Source organism: Lipophrys pholis, assembly GCF_963383615.2.
Source record: "Lipophrys pholis genome assembly, chromosome: 4".
Lineage (NCBI taxonomy): Eukaryota > Metazoa > Chordata > Actinopteri > Blenniiformes > Blenniidae > Lipophrys > Lipophrys pholis.
In genome coordinates, this window is record NC_137637.1 from 23,123,170 (window position 1) to 23,145,616 (window position 22,447).

General features: G+C 42.7%; 4 protein-coding genes across 8 annotated transcripts; 2 read left to right on the plus strand and 2 right to left on the minus strand.

The window, feature by feature from the left end:
* Positions 1–225: 225 nt before the first annotated feature.
* On the minus strand, positions 226–5,772 carry LOC308108618 (WD repeat-containing protein 82-like). 2 transcript variants are annotated; one of them, XM_080461714.1, is made up of 10 exons: positions 4,780–5,086; positions 3,543–3,643; positions 3,391–3,457; positions 2,521–2,620; positions 1,294–1,410; positions 1,047–1,202; positions 890–959; positions 658–800; positions 509–569; positions 226–283 (listed from the first exon to the last, which is right to left on the minus strand). In XM_080461714.1, the coding sequence occupies exons 1-9, from the start codon at positions 4,938–4,940 to the stop codon at positions 537–539; spliced, it is 948 nt and encodes a 315-aa protein (XP_080317840.1). In that variant the 5' UTR covers positions 4,941–5,086; the 3' UTR covers positions 226–283; positions 509–536. The 2 variants fall into 2 exon arrangements, with proteins under 2 accessions (XP_080317840.1, XP_080317839.1); XM_080461713.1 differs by having other exon boundaries at positions 226–569; positions 4,780–5,772.
* Positions 5,155–8,056, plus strand: rpusd4 (RNA pseudouridine synthase D4). Its single transcript, XM_080461711.1, has 6 exons — positions 5,155–5,899; positions 6,360–6,567; positions 6,654–6,747; positions 6,895–7,045; positions 7,139–7,236; positions 7,808–8,056. Exons 1-6 carry the CDS (start codon positions 5,500–5,502, stop codon positions 8,003–8,005), a joined length of 1,149 nt encoding a protein of 382 aa, XP_080317837.1. The 5' UTR covers positions 5,155–5,499; the 3' UTR covers positions 8,006–8,056.
* Positions 8,057–8,094: 38 nt separating this feature from the next.
* On the minus strand, positions 8,095–15,340 carry qrich1 (glutamine-rich 1). 4 transcript variants are annotated; one of them, XM_080461704.1, is made up of 12 exons: positions 15,251–15,340; positions 13,986–14,251; positions 13,376–13,450; positions 12,233–12,370; positions 11,351–12,154; positions 11,004–11,154; positions 10,522–10,676; positions 10,319–10,433; positions 10,128–10,236; positions 9,891–10,042; positions 9,719–9,803; positions 8,095–9,201 (listed from the first exon to the last, which is right to left on the minus strand). In XM_080461704.1, the coding sequence occupies exons 2-12, from the start codon at positions 14,238–14,240 to the stop codon at positions 9,012–9,014; spliced, it is 2,229 nt and encodes a 742-aa protein (XP_080317830.1). In that variant the 5' UTR covers positions 14,241–14,251; positions 15,251–15,340; the 3' UTR covers positions 8,095–9,011. The 4 variants fall into 4 exon arrangements, with proteins under 4 accessions (XP_080317830.1, XP_080317829.1, XP_080317828.1 ...); XM_080461703.1 differs by having other exon boundaries at positions 14,896–15,290; XM_080461702.1 differs by having other exon boundaries at positions 8,169–9,201; positions 9,719–9,809; positions 15,251–15,335.
* Positions 15,341–17,036: 1,696 nt separating this feature from the next.
* On the plus strand, positions 17,037–22,073 carry LOC308108613 (proline-rich transmembrane protein 3). Its single transcript, XM_080461705.1, has 3 exons — positions 17,037–17,140; positions 18,068–18,589; positions 19,920–22,073. The coding sequence occupies exons 2-3, from the start codon at positions 18,094–18,096 to the stop codon at positions 21,533–21,535; spliced, it is 2,112 nt and encodes a 703-aa protein (XP_080317831.1). The 5' UTR covers positions 17,037–17,140; positions 18,068–18,093; the 3' UTR covers positions 21,536–22,073.
* Positions 22,074–22,447: the final 374 nt, after the last annotated feature.

Sequence of the window (22,447 nt, forward strand, 5' to 3'; positions counted from 1 at the left end):
TTTATGTGATGATACCATGAGTACACCCTTGACAGGATGCCAAAGAAAAAAACGCATAATGTCTACATAATCTATGATGACTAAACACATTTTAGAGTTTTCAGTTGCTTTCTAGCTGATAGCAAACAGAATACTACTGACGCAGCCTGTAGCTATGTATATCACTGTTTAGGTGACCGATGATACAAGATCACACAAATTGAGAAAAAACCAAAAGCTCTTTTTAAACTTTTATTTACAAAAACTTCAACAATAACAATGCTGATGACGAATCAATTCACTTCTACAAAACAAAAGAATAGGAGGTTAAAACTGTAAAGTGAATCATAGAAAACACAAGTCATCACAACAGGTAAGTCTTATTTTTGTTAAAATACAGCTGCATCAGATCGTTTCCACCAACTTTCAAAATATTGTCGATAGAAACTTTATTAAAAAATTACAAATAATAAAAATACATTTTTAAGTGGGTGTATGTCGGTCAGAAAAAAAAAAAATGCCACCTCACCACACGGAGGGAGTGTGCTTTGTTTCATCTATAAGTCATCAGAACACGGGAGCCAAAATGTCTGCAAGGAAAACAGAATAAACTGATGAGAAACGAGCGTCGAGTTCAATGCTACTTGTCCATGGCAGGTCTGTGGCCTTTATTCTCACCATGTTCATGCAGGCACTGGCAAATGTCATGTATCTGGGGTTAAACTGCAGAGTGTTGATGGGTCCTGAATGTTTCCCATCCAACACAGCCACCTTCATCCCGCTCTCAGTGCTCCAGACATGGACTCTCCCGTCCTCTGAGCCTGCAGGAGAGAAGCTTTGAACAACAGCCTCAAAGCAACACTGACAGACAGGCCGAGCGATAGTTCGAAACTGAGAGGTTTCAGCTTACCAATCATGACAAACTGTGAGTCAGGAGTGAAGCAGGCTTCCAGGGAGACACCTTGACTGTTGTTGTAGCCCTTAACGTGTGCAAATACGGGCCGGGTCAGTCAAGTCGAGAACACAAAAACAGCTGAATTTCACCAGGATTAAGAATGACTTCTTACCGAAAAAGTGTGCAGCACAGATCCATTGAAAGCGTTCAATACACGAATCATCCCTCCATTGGTGGAGATGAGAATCTGTTTCCCGTCGTTGCTGAATTTGAGTCCAGTCCAGTCACATCTGCGACTAAACCGAGTCTCAAAGCAGCCAAAGGGACCCTTTGACATTCAACATAATATTAAAAATAGAAAATATAAAGTTAACGCCCAGATTTATTTAAGCACAAACTCTCAACACGAGGAGCCGTACCTTGTCATAAGCACGAAGGTCGTACAGTTTGACCGCCTGCGATTCCACCCCGGCTGCAAATATCAGCCCTTCAGGGTCAAACGAACACACAGGCTTCCCCAGTGGATTTGTAAAACCCTGAAGTATAAATACCAAGAGAAACAGAAAATCAGATAATCTTGAATTTTACGAAATATTTCAAATAATTTACGCAATTTTTCATACCAATGAGTGTCTGAATTACTGATTGTTTCATATACAAGCGTCTCGTTTGATTAACTGTGATCATCATTAAATACAAACCATTGTGTGTTTTTACATGTGAGCATTGTCAGGCCTCCTAAAGCAGGTCTAGAGACCCCTAGTGGTCACAGGACTGAAGTGTATGAATAGAGCACATGAGGGCAACAGTCCTCCAAAAGTATTGGAGCATCGAGGCCAATACTTTATAAAATCATTTGGGTTCAATATCAAATGATCAATATGAGACAAAACAAAAACAAAATATCAACAGTTCAGATGATACCTTCTGCCTGAACCAAGCCATTTTTCTAGTGAGCAGAATTATTGGAGCAGGACAAAAAAAATTCTGAGACTAAGTTTTATGCACTGATATGACAAAGATGAACCTTTAACAATGTGACGACAAAGCTAAAGTTTGGATAAAGAAATCATCTGCTCACTAACTCAAACATATGTGGAGGTCATGGGTCGTGCTTACACAACCTTTTCAGTTTTTTAATCTTCACTGATGATGTCAGGCACAATGGCAGCAGTACAGTGACCTCAGAAGTCGAGAGAAACAATCTCTCAATTTATAGAAATTCAACCAAACTGATGAGAAATTAATACTATTCACACTAATTCACACTTAAACCCCATTGAGCAGCAGACTAACCCTCCAAAATGCATCAAAGAGAAGAATGGAAATGTTTGATGACGTTAGAGGCTTGACACAGTTATTGCAAGCAAAAGATTTGGAACTAAATATTACTTATTATTCCTTTTTGGTCTATTTTGACTTTATTATTTGCTCACAAAAGAAATGGGTGGGATAACTGTGTGTCTGAACCAGATGTAAATAACTTGAAGCCAAGATGTTGAACTTTTAGCTCCTATTGATTATTTGATGTCAAACCAAAATGTTTTCAGTCTACATGTAAAATAAAGATACTGGCTTTACTGTTCCAGTACTTTTATCGCGGTGACCACAGGAAAGAGATGGAGTGGTACTTTCAGACGACTCACCTGACAGTCCGGAGTGCGAAGATCCCAGATCCGGATGGTTTCATCTAATGAGCCGGAGATAAAGGTCTGATCCACCGGAGACATGGACAGAGCGATGACCCTGAATCCACAAACAAATGAACGATTAAGGACAGAACTATAGTTTTAGATGAAACAGAACAACGGTAGAATAAAAGCACATATGTCATAAGTTGATTGACGCTTTAGACTAAACAGTGGATAATAGTTCCCGTGAGGAAAGTAGATGTTTTGAAACAACACTGAGGGAAGAAATCAACATAGATTTCCTCTCACAATTTCAAATGAGATTTTAGTCTGTTTGTGAGACAGAACTATGTTTTTCTTTTCTTTTCTTTTTTTTACATAATTTCCTTCCGAGCAGCAGTGCTGATATCAGCCGAAATGGGGAAGGCAAGGCAACTTTATCTGCATAGTTAATTTCAGCAACGAGGCGATTCAAAATGCACTGGGAGAAGAACAATAACACTCTTAGCAGGTCTTTCCTTTGCGTGTCTGTCAGCGCAGTGCATTCATTGCAGACAGAAAGAGAGGCCGTCAAGAGAGACTTGACCACAGAGAGAAATGCCTGTAATATGAAGAAATTAATGAAAGTGGACAAAATAACAGCAGAGCAGATTCTCCACGCAACACTTATCTGTTTCTCTACTATAAAGAGAATTTACATTTTCCACTTCCAGTGAAAAAAAATGAAAATTCTGTTAATTTTGGCTAAAATTTCTCCAAAAATGTTGCTGTAACTTCCTTTTGATCCTTCTCCATGTCGTGTATGAACCCAGTGTTTGCTTTTTCTCCCAGTCATTCAACTTGTATTGGATTCTCCCAATGTCAGTAGCTGTTGCCTTCACTCACCGTGCTGTGTGCCCAGGGAAATATCGGATGTATCTGTTGTCTGTGAGTGACAGGTACCGAATGGTATCTGAAAGAAGAATGATAACCTGAATATCCACATATTTGCTAAACGTCTGTTTTTGTTTGGCTTGCTGACAGTACTGAGTTATTACCATCCAGTTTGTTGGAGCTGTAAATCACGGTCTGTGAATCTTGATCTGCGTATCGGATGAGGTCCACACCATACTTCTTGCTGTACAAGACACTGGTTTGTCTGAAAAGGGACAGAAAAAATATTATCTATTATTAATCTCTTAATTTGACCTCAGAGGTGTTTGTAGAGTACACAAACCCTAACCAACCTTATTTTAGCCCCCTTACCCAAAACTTAATCACCACAACAATTTCCATCCATCCATTGATCTTTTATACCGCTTCATCCTGTGCAGGGTATTAGGGCACTGGAGTCAATCCCAACGTACCATGGGCAAGGCAGGATACACCCTGAACAGGTCACCGGTCCATCACAGGGCAAACACAGAGAGACAGACAACCACGCACACTCATATTCACACCGAGGGGCAGTTTAGAGTCACCAATTGACCTCACATGTAAGTTCTTGGCCTGTAGGAGGAACCGCAATACCTGGAGGAAACCTTTGCATACACGGGGAGAACATGCAAACTCCACATGGAAATGGCCCAGCCAGTATTTGAACACATGATATTCTCTCTGTGAGACCAGAGCACCGCACTACACAGCGAGTCCAAATATAACCTAGTTTTAAACATGTAATCAAGTCACTTAAACAACATCCTTTGTGTAGGCTGCACCTGGCTGCGGAGATTATCTGTAACCTCACAGGAGTTTGCATGAAGTTTGCATGTTCTGTGTGTGTGTGTGTGTGTGTGTGTGTGTGTGTGTGTGTGTGTGTGTGTGTGTGTGTGTGTGTGTGTGTGTGTGTGTGTGTGTGTGTGTGTGTGTGTGTGTGTGTGTGTGTGTGTGTGTGTGTGTGTGTGTGTGTGTGTGTTATTCTGGCATGGACAGCAGGGACTGCTCTCAGAGGGAGCGGTATAGATGATAAATGAATGGATCCTTAATAATGCTTAAATCTCATGTAAGGGCTGAGTTGGTGCTGCAGTGTGTAATCTGTATGCCTGTGGACCTCCCTGATTCATTCTCTCAATGAAAATCAAGAGAAGGTCAAGGTCCACGGTGATGGTTAGAACAGTTGCCTCCGCTGTGATCAAGTGAAAATTGATTAGAAAACCAATAACCCCCGGTCCTGTTATCGGTAGTATTTGCCCACTACATGATCCCAACCAGTCGATGTTAAATGTTTTTCAAATTTACAGACACGTCTACGTGGGTCACCTGATGGAGATAGAAGGTATGCTTTGGCCCACTTACCTCCCCTCTCGGATGTCGTACAGCACGATACAGTCGTCGTCACTGCTGGAGATTGCATGTTCTCCATTCGGACTGTAGTCCACACAGTTGATCTTGTATGGACTTTGTCGAAATGTTCTTGCGACTCTGAAGCTCCGCAACACCCTGTCTGTGATCTTCATGTCTTCAGATGTTCATACAACATGTATAAAAGCAACAACAAACCTCTCCATCGGCTCTATGTCCGCAGTTTATTGAGAATTCGCCTGCTAAGTGCTCATATTTTCATCAAGAAACCTCTGTTCAGATTTTGTATAATAACACAAATAAACGAGTGTATATTGGGTTTGTCATTCTTTACACACCGAGCGGGCGGAGACTCGACAGATTGCCGCCACATTCCAGCAGCTCGGACACACCGGAAGATGCACATGGTAAAAACGAACTTACCAAATATCGACAGTTTGGACCCATGTTTGGACTGACGTCATGACACAATACAGGAAATCGTTTGGCTTTCACTGAAAAACATAAACAGAGTGCAATACAGACTTTCACAGCCGTGTATTTTTTATTTTTTAAAGGGAACTCCTTTCAGCTTTTGGATTCGGTTAATGCACTGTCTATAATGTTCATGCGTCTGTGCTTTTGCTGTGAAAAGCGCGACCCGGAAGTTGTTCCGCAGCATGTTTTTGCTCTGAGGGTCACAGCTCCACTTTTGCATGCCGACTGACTGTCACCATGGACGGATGTCGGAGGTTAGCTGCTATGTGTGTCCGGAGCTCCGGGCTCCCCACGCTCCTCTCTCCGGTCACACTTCGGACGTCCTTCTGCCGGAGTCACGCCACTGCCCCGAAACCCGCTCCAGGACCGGACACCGGTGACAAACCCCCGTTGAGAGCTATAGACCTGGCCCGGAAGGTCCAGCGGGAGAAGGAGAAGGAGAAAGAGAAGGAGAAGCCCCGGTCCACAGAAGCTCCGTTGTCCGCGCAGCAGAGGACGCTGACGGAGCTCAAACGGTTCAGTGCGCAGCTGCAGAACGTCCACCCCAACGTGCTGGCCAAACACCTCCACAGAGGCATGCTGTACCGGGACCACGACCTGGTGGTCCTCAACAAACCCTACGGAGTTCCTGTCCGAGGTAAACCAGGCAGCTGACTGACCGTCAGTCTGGTGGGAGGAGGCTCTGTGGTGTTTATTCAAACAACCCCATTCTGCACAAATGTTTTGGTACTGAATGTTAAAAGTATAATTTCAAGAATGTGTTCTGAGGGTTGAAATTGTAATTTTGAATGCATGGTAATCTTTCTTTCAAGCCATGATGATTTCAACCTGCTCAAGTCACGCCACCAATCAAAATACAGACAATCCCTGAACGGGGATTTCTCTCCAGATCAGTCTGTCTGCATTAAAGCTGCCTCTGCTGCACCGTGAACACCACACTGGATAATAACTGAGTGAACTAGCAGGTGTTGCTCAATTCTTTTTAGGTGTATATCACCACAGTGACCATATTAAGGGCATCCTTATTCATTAAATATGAATTTTGACAAACGTGTTCAAGCTGGGCCCTCTGGACCTGAACATCTGTTGTCTCTCAGATGACTCCAGGCTCACGTCCATCTCCTCTGTGCTCCCCGTCCTTTCCAAGATGATTGATGGGATGAAGATAAAGTCAGTGTCTCAGCTGTTCCCCTGTCTGGCTCTGGAGAAAGACTCCACTGGAGTGCTCCTGCTGGCCAGGAGTGAACAAACAGTGGAGCACATACTCACCCTGAACCAGAGTAACCAAGTGCAGAGGAAATACTGGTGAGATGGGGAACTGTGACAAAGACAGACTGAAATATTGCATCTCCTTGGTGTTTCACACAATTCTAATCTTCTTCCCTCTTTAGGGTGGTCACAGTAGGGATTCCCGTGCCATCTGAGGGAGTGATTGACATCCCCATCATAGAGAGAGAGGTTACTGGTCCTCAGCCACACTATAAGGTGTCTTATTCACTTTTGCAATTTTTGATATATACATTTTTCATACTTTTTTTTTTGCTTCCCTTTTATATCGTAAATGGTTTAACATTTTTAGGGATATTTACCACTAAGCTGTGCCATTGTTTACTGTCCCTTCTTTCATTCTAGATGGCTCTTAGTCCTCTATTCAGAATGAATGATGCAGGTGACGGGGTCGTCAAGGTCCGCCGCCGTCAGCAAGCCCAGCCTGCTGCGACAAAGTACAGGGTCCTGGACAGCGGCAATGGCTGCAGCCTGGTGGAGCTCCAGCCTTTCACTGGTGAGACAGTCGTAAAGGAATAACCGCCAAATCATTTATTTCCGAGCATTGTTGTTGTTTTTGTTAAACACGTCTGCTTTCGGGTGTCCACAGGAACGAAGCACCAGTTGAGGGTTCACATGGCACTGGCTCTTGGATGCCCCATTCTCGGTGACCATAAATACTCACACTGGGATAAACTGGCGCCTCAGGTGAAACATGTTTTAAAATCTAGCATGAAGAGATTTGAGTATTTGTGTCAATAGTGGCTGGTGGGCCAAAAAAGGCATCTATGTTTATCGCAATGCTTCTTGCACCTATTTCAATACTGTCACACTTTGAGGAAATTTGACCTTGAACCCTTCAGCGATTTCTTCTTTGGAGCCTGGAGGAGAACCAACAGCTTCTAACCAAATCCCATTGAAGAGCATTTAACTTTTTTCAGGCCAATAATCTGTCGAGCAGGTCCTGGGCACATCTCAGCGTCTTGTCCCTGTTGGCTGTGTCATTTAAGTGAAGTCATGTTCTCGAGACGACACGTCTCACGATGGGTCCAAACATAGCTTCTCCTTAAAAACCTATGTACTGCTTCTTGGAGCTCATGAGTATTATTTCTGTTTTGCTGACTCATTGAAGTTTCTTCAAGTCCAGAGGGATTCATCATAGGTTTCTCATGTTAATGAAATGCTCAACATGTCTGTCTGGTTAACAACATTAAATGTACTGCAAATACTTGGTTCTAGTTACTAGTTCTCAAACTGAACAATAGATTTTGTTCTGCAGAAATTACCGGAACGTGTGTTGGGAAAGCTTGGACTGGAGCAGGCAAAGATACGACATGTCCCTCTTCATCTGCACGCACGACAGCTGTCACTGCCGGGAGGCGGCCAGACCGACATCGACGTGTCCTGCCCCCTGCCAAAATACTTCACACAAACGCTGAGTCGACTAGATCTAACGCTTCCTGAGAAAAAAAAATAAAAAGTGAGAAATATCCCCTTTGATTCTTTGGAACTCATCGAATGAGCATGAGTCGTGGGCATCAAGAAAGAAGCAATAACCATTTAAATCAACTGGAGATGTCAGTTTTGTCTGCAAAAAGAAAAAGCTCCTTGTATCAGGACAGATGTGGAGCCAGGTGTTTGATAGTACAGAACTGTACAGTTTTTGTTTTTTTAATAAATGAAGCTGCAGAGCTATACTTGCCAGAATAAATCTGTTTGTAAAATCCTTTAAAGGCTAATCAATACACAATACTGCTTCAATTACTTCTCGATTTAAACCTCTTAAGATGATTCTTGGTACCAGCATGCTTTTATATCTGCCTTTTTGATTAATAACTGTACTACTTACAAATACATTGGCATAAGTCCTGGTTGGCTGAGTCCATTGTAAGCGTTAACCTGAGAAAAATCGTTTCCAATGACTTCAGTATAGCACTTGACCTCGTGAATAGTTGTCGTACTCAATGATTCACAAATTATGGAGTCATTTTTAAGAGTGGGAAGAAGGAAAAAAAAAAAGCAGGCATGTTTTCCATCTTTGAACATATAAAGAGTTGAGAATACAGCCCATATACAAAACAATAGAGCAATGGTCCCTGTAATTAAGACCGAGAACTTGGAAAGTGAAAAGCGGTTAATGTTTCATGAGGTTATTAAGAGCACAAGTACATATCTTGATAAGATTGACTTCTACAAGAAAATATCACCTCTGCTTAGTCATGACTCAGCAGTTCCGGAGCTCACGCCGCCGCACTCGAAAGTTCAGAAATTAAAAGCTCACCATGTTGGTCACGAGAAAGAACAGTCCGCCCCAAAACAAACGGGAAAAGAAAAGTCTGTAAATCTGGAGCGTGCAATTATGATACTCCTCAGAAGAAAATAGTTTTAGAAGTTTTTCCATTTTATTTGATGGCTATTGAGGTTTATAGAGTCAGGATGGTACTGCATAGTCAACAGCGTCGAATCCAGTCGGCCCTCTCATCTTAGCTCATGTTCTCCTGGCTGCTGCCAATGAGCTCCTGGATCTCTCGGACCACGATGATGCGGGCCAGCATGTGTTCCACTTGCTGGTTTGACAGCGGCTGAGAGGAGTACCACATCGGGCTGTTGGGGGCGACGACTGGCTCCGGAGTCATGTAGTACGCATCGTTACGTCCTTTGACACTTTGAGGACTGAAAGAAATAAAGATACGGTATCAAATTGGAGCTTTCGACATTTCAACCAGACCTCCTTAACCTTTTGTGAGTAGTGTATATTAACGGGTCACGACATGGGCTCTCTTCTTTATTCTGTAGGACATTTGTGGTTGCCAAAACTTAATTCAAGCTTTGAATCATCTGACTGAAGTATCGGGCAGTACAAGATCCTTTTTGGATTGTGTTCACGTGTAGATTTGTCATTGCCGAATGCAGCTTTAACTTGAGTTTGTGGGTTTACATGGTAAAAACTATGTACACAGAGTTTGTGTCCGGATTTGATTTGGATATTAATGAACGTGTGAGAGGATGCTTTCAGCCATGTTTGGAATTTATGTTGTTAAGCTTTAACAATGACAGCAAAACGTCAACAATTCAAATATTGCTGTTAATGGGAAATGTGTAAATATGACATTTCAAAATGAAGTGCAATGTTTGCTAAAACAATACGGAATATCCATACGATGCGACTACGAGATGACGTGTCTCTCACCATTTGAAGAGGTAAAAGTCGTAAAGTTTAATGGGACATCGAAGAGGATTGTCAGGATCCTCGATCTGCTCCTCATACATGTCATCTGTTCCTTAAAGACATTTGATGACAAATCAGCAACCATTTCTGACCGTTGACAAGACTTCTGTAGTAAAGGAGCTTTAGAAATCACCTTTTTGTAGGGCACTGGGTGGAGCTGTTCCTTTGAGAAGGCGAATACTGGTTGCTTTGTCCTTGGTATTGGTTGGGTTCTTCCTTGTGTGTCTTAAAACCTTGGAGAAAGCTACTTTCATGTGCTGTTCGGCCGTCATCAGGTGGAAATGCCTGCAAAATCATTTCAAACGGTTTTTATATTGGTATGGAAAATACAAGAGAAAAGATCATTTGATGTAGATTGGCAGTTCCTCACTTAGTGTTGAAATACATGAGAGTGGTGAGCAGTGTGGCCGGTGAATGTGCACCGAGCTGTTTGCACTCCCACAGCATCTCCTCCGTCACGTGACTTGGAATGACATAACCTAACACGGAAGTATACATAATTACTCTCACATTTCTAACATTTATATAATACACAGTGTCGTGGCTGTGGCTCTGGCTTACCTAACGGGTGGACACTGGGTCTCCAGTCATACAGGATTTTGTGTAAACTCTCACAAAAGCGTGTGTAGTACGGGTCGGCGAAAACATCATCCACTCGTCCATTTTCCGACAGATACTGGAAAAACATTAAAACATTCCAGTGGCGTTCAGTGAGTCAGGCTTTGTGTTTTGACTTTTTAAGGTTTGCGCGCAGGGATCCTCACCTTCTGTATGCACAAGAAAACATAATACAGAACATCAGGTGTGAATTGCTCCTCTTCGGACCCTCGCGCTTCCTGGGTCATCAGAGAAAGACCCAAACTTAACTCAGCTACTGCACTCGACACCAAGTCCTCCTGAAACTGCAGCGGCTGACGACCTGAACGCAGGAGGACGGAAGAAGAGCAAAGTCTTAGAACATTTCACATTTTGTGTGCTTGTTCCTCATTTTGAATTGGTGCTATACAGAAAGGGGGGGGGATTTCAAATTATGGGGCAATTAACCACAACTGTTGTGCTGCACATGTTTTCTCGCTTGCACTGTGGAAAATCTTCCATGGCTCGGCTTCCTCATGTTGTCACATAAAATTGTTAACAGCAGTTGGGAACCATCCCAATATTCCATAGTTGATGAGACCAACAACATTATGATGCTTCCAGGTGTTTCAGTAAGACATCAGCACGTGAATGTTGGTGCTTTACTCACGGCCGATGGGGGCAAACGTTTTTTCTCGTTTGCTCAGTTCTTCATTTTTTCGCTTCGCCCAAAGACGCCACACCTCCAGACCCTCCTCAGGCTTCAGAGAGATAGGAACCAGGATTTCTGTTGGTGGTTGAGCCTCTGCCTCTATTTGACCCTATTCAAAATAGTAAAAATATTTGATGCGATTTATTAGATTTTCAAAATTTTATAATTTCCTGATTATACACACATTTGCAAGAATGGTTCTTAAATCATTTCTGTACATTTAGCTCTGATACAAGCAACAGGATGATTTCATTTCCAGTAAAGTTGTTATCTGTCAAAGTAGAAAGAAAGAAATGGTTTCAAACCTGCAGATGGAGCTGCTGCTCTTGTACCTCTTCGCCTTGAATCTGCTGTTGACTTGGATCCCATATGTGCACTGACTGGGTAGTGTTGTACGTCCCTCCCACAGTCTGCACTGCTACAGGGATGTGAATGTTTCCGTTCATGAACTGTGCTGGGAACAAGGTCTGTACTATCTCTTCCTGTGTAGCGGCTGAGGCCGACTGCAGGTCTGTAGACCTTGATGAGGAGGTGGGGGACATTTTCTCCTTTCCATTGGTGGTAGTGACTTGCACCGTGCTGTATGTTTCCTGTGGTATTGCGATGTGAGTGACACCCTGCTGCTGCGGAGTGGAGTATACGGGGATGGTCCAGGTCTCCCCTGTGGGACCTGTGATTGTTCCTGTGGTGCTGTACAGCTGAGCACTGTCAACAGTGAGCAGATCTGGTCGCAGGGACACGTAGCTCTGTTGCTGCCCTTGAGGGATGGTGAGAACTGTGGCCACCTGCTGCCCCTGTGGTACCGCATAGGAAACAGCCATGGGAACGTCTACCTTACGCTTCTTGGCTGGTTGGAGAACGCTTGCAGAACCGGGCCTCCTCTCAGCCTCCCTGATCAACTCCTGGTGGTGTGGAGGAGACATGGCCTCTATGGTCTGGATCTGGATCTGTTGTCCACCCGGTAGTTGAATCTGCTGGCCGGGCTGAAGCTGAATTTGCTGACCTCCTGGGAGCTGAATATGCTGGGTTCCTTGTAATTGGATTTGTTGGCCACTTGACAGCTGGATTTGTTGTCCTCCAGCAACAGCAGCCACCAGCTGTGCCTGAATCTATCAAACACAGTCAGCACAGTCAGAATACGGCAATAATGAGTCACACTGATCCATTCGATGAACTCAATCCTCTACCTGCTGTTGCTGCTCCTCGGTGAGCTCACCATGCTGGACAAGCTGGGCTGTTGAGATTCCCTGCAGGTCCTGCTGAGAGGGGGAGGCCACATGAAGGACCTGGCCAACTGTTTGGCCCTGCTGTTCCTGGATCTGAACCTGGCAGGGACAAGGGGCCACAAATAAACAGCCCATCAGCAGGAAATACCAGCAAATCTTTAGTAAGTTTCACGTTTATGGCCTTCTGCCACAACACCCAACCAGGCAGGCCAGGACGTCCTATTGCCTCAAATTCTTGAATAAAGAGAGGTCCATCAAAACTACTTGATTCGGTATAAATTTTACTTGTGTAAAGATTAATATATGAAACAAAACATCAAGCATAGATTATACATTAAATCAAACATAAATCATTAACTAACAAGCTCCAAAAGACACCACAGCCTCAGGCAGAGAGAGATTAATATCAAAATAGTATAAATTAATCCTAAAAGGATGAAAGTGTCAAGTTATTGCAAGAACATTCTGCAGGTTAAGAAGGCTCACCCTCAGATGTTCCAACTTCATCTTTTTAAAAATATTTATTAATGCAGGAATGTTTCATCCTTGTTTGACAAGTAAATTTAAGTTCAGGTCCAACTTCTCTCTTTTTAAAGAAAGAAGATGATTCACAGTTAAGTGGTTTTTATATTAGGCTCAAGGCATATAATCCTCAAAGGCAACTGTTGCCTTAAACACATACGTGCAGAACTTAAGAAAAGGTTAATTGACCCTGTTTAATGTGAAACTGGTGACATATCTCCCAACTGCAAGCAGGAAGCCACGATATTACTGCCGAGTCAATGAAAGATCAGCTTAATAGAATATGTCATGGACCCATCAGTAAATCCAAATGAAAAAGGCCTAGTTCTGCTTTCAAAATAGCAAAAACACGTTTCAGATTTCAAATGGGAAGAAATCAATCTTTCCCCAACAGCAAATTAAGCAAACGCGCTACATCTAACTGCATTAAATCAAACACGTGGTTTAACACACCACATTGCATTCTCGTTCGTTTTCCCCTTGACAGAGAATAATGGTCGTGCGTCTGGACCCCTGACAGCTCCATCCATCATGTGGAATTGAAACATACGATGTGGAATTGATACCAATGTAAAAACTAACCTGCACTTGGAGCTGCTCTTCAGAGCCTTGATGCACAGTCAGTTGGGGTGAAATCTCTGTTGATGTCACCTGAACCTGTCATAAAGCATGTACGTGTATGAGATGCAGAAAAATACACAACACCAAACAGTAATGAATACATGACCCCATTCAGAGCAGGCAATAAAATTCAGGTGATCACATTTCAAATATATAGTACTTGAGCACATGGAAGTCAAGCTGCAAAAACTCAAGAGGCAAAACTGAGATCCAATGACTCAAACCAGAGCGAAACATAGCTGAGACACTTTCTGATCATGCTTAACAGCAGCATAACTGCAATTGCACTGTTGAACCTCATAATAGTAACATTAACCCACTTTTAAAGCTGTATAACTGAGCACAAGGCTGCAACCTTTTCTTAATCACTGGCCAGTCTTTAAAAAACAAAAAGCGTTGTTTGTAGATCTGACATCAATCCTCGCCGGTTAAAGTTCAATCACAAGATAAATGATCTGAAAATTAAGTTATTATGCCGACATAAGTGCATGAGCAGCTACAGTAAAAATGCTGTACAGAACCTCTCAACACCAGGGGTATATGAAAACGGTGGCTGAAGTAGCAGCCTTACTGGGCAGGCGAGCTCCAGGAGAGACCCGGCCACCTCAGTGCTGTCGGTGTAGATACAGTTGGCACCCTGCTGCTGGTACACCATGGCTGTGGTTGTGGTGGCTACTGCCCCTCCCTGCTGGCTGAACTCCTGCAGCACCTCAGGGCCCTTGGCAAGGGACTCCAGGAACTCTTTCATCCGGTGCTGAGGCACTGTGCGGGCCTTCTGCCGCACATACTCATCGAAGGAGACCACCCCACTCTCCTGCTCATTCATCTTCTCTGGACCTGGGGAGAGGATCATCATGTTTATGTTTACATGCCAGATAAACACAAACCTGCATTCTTTTACAGAACATTGTACTAAAGGCGCAATAACTGAGGGAGACTAATGAAGAAGGGGCAGCAATTGCTCTCATATGCAGATATAAAAACAAGAAGACAGCAGAATAAAGTAACTTATGCTGTATGTTATGTAGGGAACGTAAATTTAATTTGTATTGTGCTGCGCTAATACGGTTTCTAGCGACAGTGTAACCACACAATTGATGAAATGGCGTGAATGTACATTAAAGTTGGGTTTGATCGCATGTTTATAAAAGCAGCCAGCGCTTGACCCACTAAATGTCTCCGCAATGAACAGTAATAGTTTCTACGTTACAGCTAATGGTTAGCATCGTAGCATCTCAGCGTTAGCACTTTAGTCACAGCCCATGTGGACATGTAGCTGGCGAATGGCTGCCGGTTCGATGGTTCTGCGTGGTATAAAACTAACAAGGTGAAATATACAGTGAATATACACGATGTGGGTGAAGGTGGAAGTCAGCAAACAGAAAAGCAGCGCTCCATTCATTGCGTTAACGCCAGGCTAGCTAGCCGCTGTGCTAGCGTTAGCGCGGCTAGCTGCTGGGCTTCGGATCCCGGCACGCTACCTTAAATAAAACGAAATCCTCTCCTTTCCGCCAAGGCACGGTGTTTAAAACTAAAAAAGCCGATAAACGTCTTACAGCTACCACCCGCGTGCCGTTCGCTCCTCTACATAGCGCACGGAGCGGCAGACTGGTCCCGCAAACAAAGCTGGGGGTTAGAAACGCAGCGGCGGCAAGGAAGCGAAGTCTCCGTCTGTCTGCTGGCTCCAAGGCTGCAAGGCGCCGCCAGGCAGGCAGCCCGCTGGAAAACTACCTCCACACCCCCAGCAAACACTTCAAAAAACTTCTAGGTTTCCTGATAAATATCCCACGATAGTTTGCACTCTGCCACCCACACGACCCAGCCGAGCAACTCAACTGTGTTTATCCAGCTGAATGGGAAAGGACGGAAGTAAAGGCCCCGAAAAGGAGGCGACTCCTCTCCACACTGATCTTCAGCCAGTAGCCTGTTGTCAGCGTAGCAGCTCCCATCACCAGTTCCAGGGACCCCAGAATCTGAAGCAAACCCAGTATCTCCAATAACCCCAGGAACACCCATTACCAGGGACCCCAGAATCTCCAGCAACCCCAGAATCCCCAGGAACCCCAGCAGCTCCAGAAACCCCAGAATCTCCAACAACCCCAGTAAGTCCCATTACCAGGGACCCCAGAATGTCCAGAAACCCCAGCATCCCCATCAGTCTCGGCAGCTTCAGCAACTCCCATCACCAGGGACCTCAGCAGCTGCAGCAACCTGGACTGTACAAAGTTTTGTAGCATCCAAAGATACATAAATCAAGTCCAACGTTTTTAGAGCTCCCACAAGAAAATATTTTGACCCTTTTTTTCTTTCTTTCTTTCTTTCTTTCTTTCTTTCTTTCTTTCTTTCTTTCTTTCTTTCTTTCTTTCTAAGAATGAAAGTAGAAACGATAGATAGATAGATAGATAGATAGATAGATAGATGGATGGATGGATGGATAGATAGATAGATAAATAGAGAAAAACAAAAACATATCAAAAATGTTTTATACAAAAGCACAAAAGAGTGTTTTCATTAGTGTTTCCAAGTAGTACTTTTAAAAGTATGTATTCAGATTGAATTGCAGCTTGATTTCTTTCTATTCTTTGGAGTGAAGGATCGTTTTTCTCCCTGTTGTTTTATTTCTTTTACAATATGTGTGAAATATTGTGACCAATATTACATTTTCAATAGGCCTTGGAATCATTTGACCACCAAAGATAATCAATAGAACTGATGCTGCGGTACAATGTTAGGCAGGACTGGTTTGGCGAAGCCCGATAAACATTTGTATGCGTGTACCTTTAACAAAATCTATCTCCCCCAGTCTGCCTTAAAGAGCCAGGCATGTGCTGTTGAGGGCCTCCCCCTGTTCTCTCCACAACAAACTGCCTCTTGCCCTTCTTAAGGTGGACCACGAGAGATATGCTGTGTGAATGGGCAGGCTCCACTGTACACTGGATAGCGAAGAGTTAATTCCCACACTCTGCAAACTATCAGTGGATCTGCAGGGGCTCTTTAATGATGGACAGCGTCAAACATTGTATAGATATTATTTTTCTTCATTAACATTCATCCCATACCTACAGTGACTTAGTTTGATCTCTTTGTGAGTATAACATTTTGTCCACATGTGGGAAAATGAATAAACTTTTGCAAAAAAGTAAAAATAGATATACATATGTAAATATATCGGTGAGCTATTTAGTTGGCATGACACTGCTTACATGTACTCGTGCCTGCTTGCCTTCACATTACTTCTTCATGTGACTTCGGTCCACAGTAAGAATCTTAATGTAATCCTTTTAGTTTGGGGATTTACTGTATAACAACTGTTGCAGCGGGAGTGTGAGGCTTGCACGCTTTTATTAATTCACAATTATTTGCAAAATGCGTATTCCTCTTTGGTTGTGAAATCTTAAAATGGAGATAGTAACCATGAAAGTAACATACACTTTTTTTTTCTTTCTTTGATATGTGAAGCTTGTATTTAGGTGTTGACCTTTGCTGCTGCTCTGCAGGTGAGACCTCGATGCAAGGCTGCCAAGTGACCAGCCGGTGCAGTAATGGGAAAAGACATCAGCTTTAAAGTTAAATGGGTGTGCGCAATCCTGTGAATTCATCACGTTCAGCCCTCACTGTGATGCTCTGGCACATTAGGAATCACACGATGCACAAACTTCTGCTGCAGCTTGAGATGGTGTGCTCCTCATGATGCAGTAAAAAGAAGCAGATCACAAGGAACAACAGGTAACTCTCAACTATTATCTGATAATGATTTACTTTGCAAACAGATAATGTAATATATACGTTTTAGTTTCAGACTGAATGACTGTTAACTATTTTTTTGGTATGCGTTGTTTAATAATCTCTGTAGTTTTTGTTGTGAGCAGCTATAAAGTGTTAAAATTTATCACCAGAAATTGGAATGAATATCTGCATCATACCAAAAACAATCCTATGATAGCCTATATATATAGTGTTGAATTATTTTATAGTTTGAGTCCAATAGCCAATTATGATTGACTTGTTTGCTTTACCAAGTTTGCACATATGGATACATATATTATATTTGCATATACTTGAAAGAGACATATTGAAAGTATGATATATAGGGCACAGACAGATCTAACTGGCCCATGCTGTGATCTGCCATGTTTTTGCCAAACCTCAAGACAAACCTCACACACATATTGTGAAGTGCGCAAACCCTTTGGATTATACAAAGGAATCATTGTCTTTTAAAGGATTTTAACACAAGATCAATTATGTGGGAATGTGTGTCCGCTAACTTGTGCTTAAGTCGATTTATCGACACTTTCATACCTGGCCCAATTTGACCATCTTAAGCAGTACCAGAGTGTTTTACACTCTATGTGACACTCAGTCGTTTCACACCAACAACGATAGATTTCAAGCTGCCACGCTAAATGCTCCCCCCTTGGATTTAAACACATAATCACCCACAGCTGGGGATCAAACTCTCAGCCTTGGGACTGAATGACAACCCCTCTTTCACATGGCTTTCACAGACAGGGCATTTAGAGGGCATCTTTCAGTACATGAAAATGATGAAAATAAATGAACATTTCTTGACTTTTAAAATGAAAAGCATACTGTAGTTCAAAATCGTTTTTCATGTCGCACTTTAACTCTTTCATTGTTAATTCTCCACAGCTCTTGGGATTTCTGCAAAGTCAAAAATGGAGTCTTCACTTTTTCTGCTTATTACCCTCTCGGTTTCTCTTTCTGCATTTGGAAGCCACGTTCAAACTTCTGATTTATTGAGCTACTCTGGTTCAGACCAAATGAGTAGAAGCATGAGCAGAGACAACGTTGGGTTTGACAGGTCATTCGGAGAAGAATTGCTTCCATTAGAGAGCTCTGTGGAGGGCAGCGGACACAATGCCGACGGTAAATCCTCACAGCCACTCATCAATAAGACTGTCGGTCCGAAGGAGCCTGAGCGACTGAGGAATGAAAACCACTCTGGGTCTGGAATAACATTAACTACAAGACCGGCACTTGCCTCACACCACTCTGGGGCTCGTGGCCAAAAAGATGACCAAGCTAATTCTTCAATTACAGGACACACCCACTCTGATATACCCATAACCTCAGAAGAAGCCTTTTTGGAAAGCAGCCACATCATTACTGAGAAAAATCCTAAACCAGTAGTGAGTAATGGCTTCCCAACTGGTAAGTAACTTTTAATATTTAATGTTAAACCATGCAGTGCATCCATGTTTTGCTTACTATGGGCATACAGAGAAGACCAATAATGTCATTTATAACACTGCAATTCTATTGATCAGTACACCCAAACAAGAATTAAATAGCTTATAGCCACCGTTCTGCTGTCGACAAAGCAAATCTTTAGTATTGTTGTCCTTTTAAAGTTATATTTAAATTAGTCATGAGGGCAAGTATTGAAGAAAGAGAAATTCTGGAGTTTGATTTTTGACCTCACACCCCAAGATGTTGCTGATATACATCATATGAAATTAATCTGGACAAATTATTAAAGTAATGGTGAATAAGGAGGTGTGACTTTTAGATTCCTGTTCGCACCAAAGTGTTTGATGGGAAATCAGTTTCATCACATGCAATGAAAGGCACCCTGCTTTGTAAATTATTCCGTTTGAGAATTGTTGATGAAATAATTAAAGCATTTTCATATTTGGCTGCTTTTGTTTGTATTCAAACAAACGGGTGTGACTGCCCTCTTAGTGTGACTTAGACAAGTTTGAACACTGCCATCTCAAACTTGATCTGCCCTGAGAAATGGGACTGACACCCCGTCTCCAGTCCACTATTCAAGGTGGTCATGGGAGATGAGTCTCTGTTCATATGCAAACCATCTCTGTGGCCGGTCAGTAAAAGTTTAATCCAAGCCAAAGATCAAACTGAAATCGTTTAACTGCGGCAGATCTAAATTGTGTGAAATTCAGTTATTTCTGCTGCTGCTTATACTTTAATATCCCCATCAATTTATCTTATTTATCCGTTTATCGCTTTATCCTGTTTCTTTATACGATCCCAGTTAACTATGGGAAAAAGGCAACAGAGATACAGAAAACCACACACAGCCACACCTACAGACAATATAGGGTTGTCAATTAACCTCAACTTTTAGACTGAGATAGAAAACCTGAGTACACACCAGGAGAACAGGCACACTCCACACAGCATTCCACAGCCCAGAGACCCAGAACAGTGTCGCAAGAGCATGAACCACCACATCACAGTGCAGTTCAAACAATACTATCAACCAATCAAAACTTCACTTATATGAAATCTCTCATCTTCTCAAGTAAGAAAATCAATTACAACACAGATGTGAAAACAGTCTTAGATCATTAAAGTGCAAGAATATGAATATTTGTGATGGTTCAAATCCAGGAGACGTATACATAAGACTTCCCTAGCTAATGATGATGTTTGTATGTAATGACCAGGATGGGGGGAAAAATATGTTTAAACTCCCTCATTCAGAATATGACCATTTTCTTCCCTTTCTGTTTTTTAGGTGGCAACAAGCCTCAACATCCCAGGCAAATCAACGTGTTTACTTCCACAACAAACTTCAACCCATCGGGGCCTGGTGGCCCTTGTGTTCTTGGTATTAGACATTGTGCTGTTCTTCACAATCTAAATGGCACAAGCCTACTCTGGGATGACATGAAGCGCACACTTACATTTGCCTGGGAACTGCACGTCTTTGGATCTGCCAGCCTCTTCACAGTGATGTCAGTCCTGGCTATGCTGGGATTGGCTGGCGCATGCACTCTTCCTCTTCCTCCTCCTCTTTGTGATGCCCTGACCTTGGCAAATAGTTTCCTGATTTTGGGTGGTTCCTTGCGTACAGTTCTTCTTCTCATCGATCCGTATGGCACCTGTCAGATCTTGTCTCATGCTTTTCTGGCAGCATTACACAATGTTCCTCTGTCGCTTTTTCTGTGGACTCAGGTGGTCCTAGCTCTCGTCACACTCAAAGGTTTCAAATTATTACTTTTCCCCCAAAAACTCCAGCATCCATGGGTGGTTGGAGGGCTTGCAATATCCCACAGCACCACATTATTTGTCGCAGATTTGTACTCTTCAACTTTGTCTCCCGCTCTCCCTCTTTTGCTACAAAGCCTCTCTATCTGTTGGAGTGTCCCCTTCTGTTTGGGAATCTTCACCAAGTCACTTTCACATCTACGTCCCTTCCTTAGATCGTCTGTTCCACAGTGGGTTCCCTCACAGAGGACTGAGAAACGAGGAAAGCGAGTAACAGCAGTGTGTGCCTTCCTGGGGTTGCTGTGTTGCAGTCTTCAGATGTACAGTCTCTTCTGGCTTTATGGGCTGCTGGGCAACTGGAAACGCTTCGGCTGGGGCTGGTGGCTCACTCAGTTTTGGGCCAGAATCCTAGAGGTGGGCTGGGGATTCTCGCTCCTTGTCCTCAGTTCTTGGATGTTCTGGACACCGTACAAGGGTCAATCACGGGGAGATAATGGACAAGGCCGAAGTGAGATATCTAAAAGAGTGGAGGAGCAATGCTTGTGGCGTAGAGTCTTGGCCAGCATGTGGAAAGGTCCACTAAGAAAATCTGAGAAATCCTGGGAAGACCTGATGCCAAATAACTGGGCAAAGTACAACCTGTCCAAGGCTGGCATCAGCAACAGTATAATGTGCCCATATGATGATCAGTCATCTACCATTATGCAAGAATTCAAGTTTGATCCTGTAAGCAGTGGCACCTCTGACTCGCAGGCAGCACTCCTGTGGCAAAAAGTCGGTGAGCGTGAATGTGTTCTCTCACTGATAGAATTTGACATGCGACCCCCATCTCCTATTAACCTTAGGCGAAGCATTGACAATGCGCTTGTAACAGGAGGTCTGTTCACACCTCCACCTCCCTCATGGACTCAGGGCACAGACACCTTTGATAGAATAGGTGGTAGAGCAGTGATTCCTCCAGCTTATGTAGGCTACAGGTGGATGTTGGACACAGAGTCTATCTCTCCATCTCTGGACCATTTCCAGGCCAAAGACCCAGTGCAGTCACTGAGTATCACAACTGATTATAATGGCAGCATTGGGAAAATCCCACCAGCAGCATATCAGTATGACTGGTCTGACAATGATGTCACTGACCTGTAACCTGTCCTCACGATAGGAGTGACCACACCAGCTTCCTTGTCCCACTACTTCATCTTCATGGCTTCATCAAAATAAATATTGATACACTGTGTCAATATGTCCAAATAAATAGCTTGTCAAATATTCAGGTCACGACATTCTCATTATCGGTATCAAACAAATTTATAAAATTTGATACTGTTTATGGTCAGGGGGAGATCATTTGAATTTAATCAGGTTTTCTGCTATCATTTCTTGTATTTGGTGTAACAGGTAAATTGCTTGTAAGTTGGAGGCATGTGGTGTAAAAAGTCTGCATTCATTGTTGCTTTGATTTAAAGATTTTATGATGGCAAAGTTTTATGAATTGAAAATGAACATTGTTTACTTTATGCTACCATTATTTGTGTGTATATGTGAAAAACGTTTCAGTACAAACTGAATATTAAACTTTTTTTTAATGTTAGTCAATACACATTTATCTGAATCAATTAGAGCCCTGTCAAAGCTCATGGTGTTTTTATTGTGTTCTTTGTAAATAAAGTGACTTTGTATGACTCTTACTTAACTATGACACACTTTCATCCTTTCATTATTAATCACAGACAGATTAAGGTACATTTCAATTCAGCCTCAATAGAGTGATCAGGCTTACAAGTTTGGCTTTGATTTTACACATGACTGGTTATTTTCTAATTAAGATTTTGAGTTTCTCACTGCTTTCTCTGTATCCCACACAACCCCACAGACACCATAATCAAACATGACTAAATGTGAATAATATATACTTGTAAACTTACAACATATATGTATCTATATAGTGATATAATATATAGATACATCAATATATAATCAGGCCGCACAGTAATGTAATGGTTAGCTCCCTTGCCTCATCGCAAGAAAGCTGTAAGTTGACCCCCTGAGAGTGCTAAC

What these genes read in the sequence shown, in the direction of transcription:
- LOC308108618 (XM_080461713.1), bottom strand. Translation starts at nt 4,940, where the DNA reads ATGAAGATCACAGACAGGGTGTTGCGGAGCTTCAGAGTCGCAAGAACA. An exon ending in ACCTTCGTGCTTATGACAAG is followed by an intron (nt 1,203 to 1,293) that starts GTACGGCTCCTC and finishes TGAATGTCAAAG; the next exon opens with GGTCCCTTTGGCTGCTTTGA. An exon ending in CTCACAGTTTGTCATGATTG is followed by an intron (nt 801 to 889) that starts GTAAGCTGAAAC and finishes TCTCTCCTGCAG; the next exon opens with GCTCAGAGGACGGGAGAGTC.
- rpusd4 (XM_080461711.1), top strand. Translation starts at nt 5,500, where the DNA reads ATGGACGGATGTCGGAGGTTAGCTGCTATGTGTGTCCGGAGCTCCGGG. An exon ending in CAAGTGCAGAGGAAATACTG is followed by an intron (nt 6,568 to 6,653) that starts GTGAGATGGGGA and finishes TTCCCTCTTTAG; the next exon opens with GGTGGTCACAGTAGGGATTC. An exon ending in GTCCTCAGCCACACTATAAG is followed by an intron (nt 6,748 to 6,894) that starts GTGTCTTATTCA and finishes CTTTCATTCTAG; the next exon opens with ATGGCTCTTAGTCCTCTATT.
- qrich1 (XM_080461702.1), bottom strand. Translation starts at nt 14,240, where the DNA reads ATGAATGAGCAGGAGAGTGGGGTGGTCTCCTTCGATGAGTATGTGCGG. An exon ending in AAGAGCAGCTCCAAGTGCAG is followed by an intron (nt 12,371 to 13,375) that starts GTTAGTTTTTAC and finishes TGTCCCTGCCAG; the next exon opens with GTTCAGATCCAGGAACAGCA. An exon ending in ACCCAGTGCCCTACAAAAAG is followed by an intron (nt 9,810 to 9,890) that starts GTGATTTCTAAA and finishes AATGTCTTTAAG; the next exon opens with GAACAGATGACATGTATGAG.
- LOC308108613 (XM_080461705.1), top strand. Translation starts at nt 18,094, where the DNA reads ATGGAGTCTTCACTTTTTCTGCTTATTACCCTCTCGGTTTCTCTTTCT. An exon ending in GAGTAATGGCTTCCCAACTG is followed by an intron (nt 18,590 to 19,919) that starts GTAAGTAACTTT and finishes TCTGTTTTTTAG; the next exon opens with GTGGCAACAAGCCTCAACAT.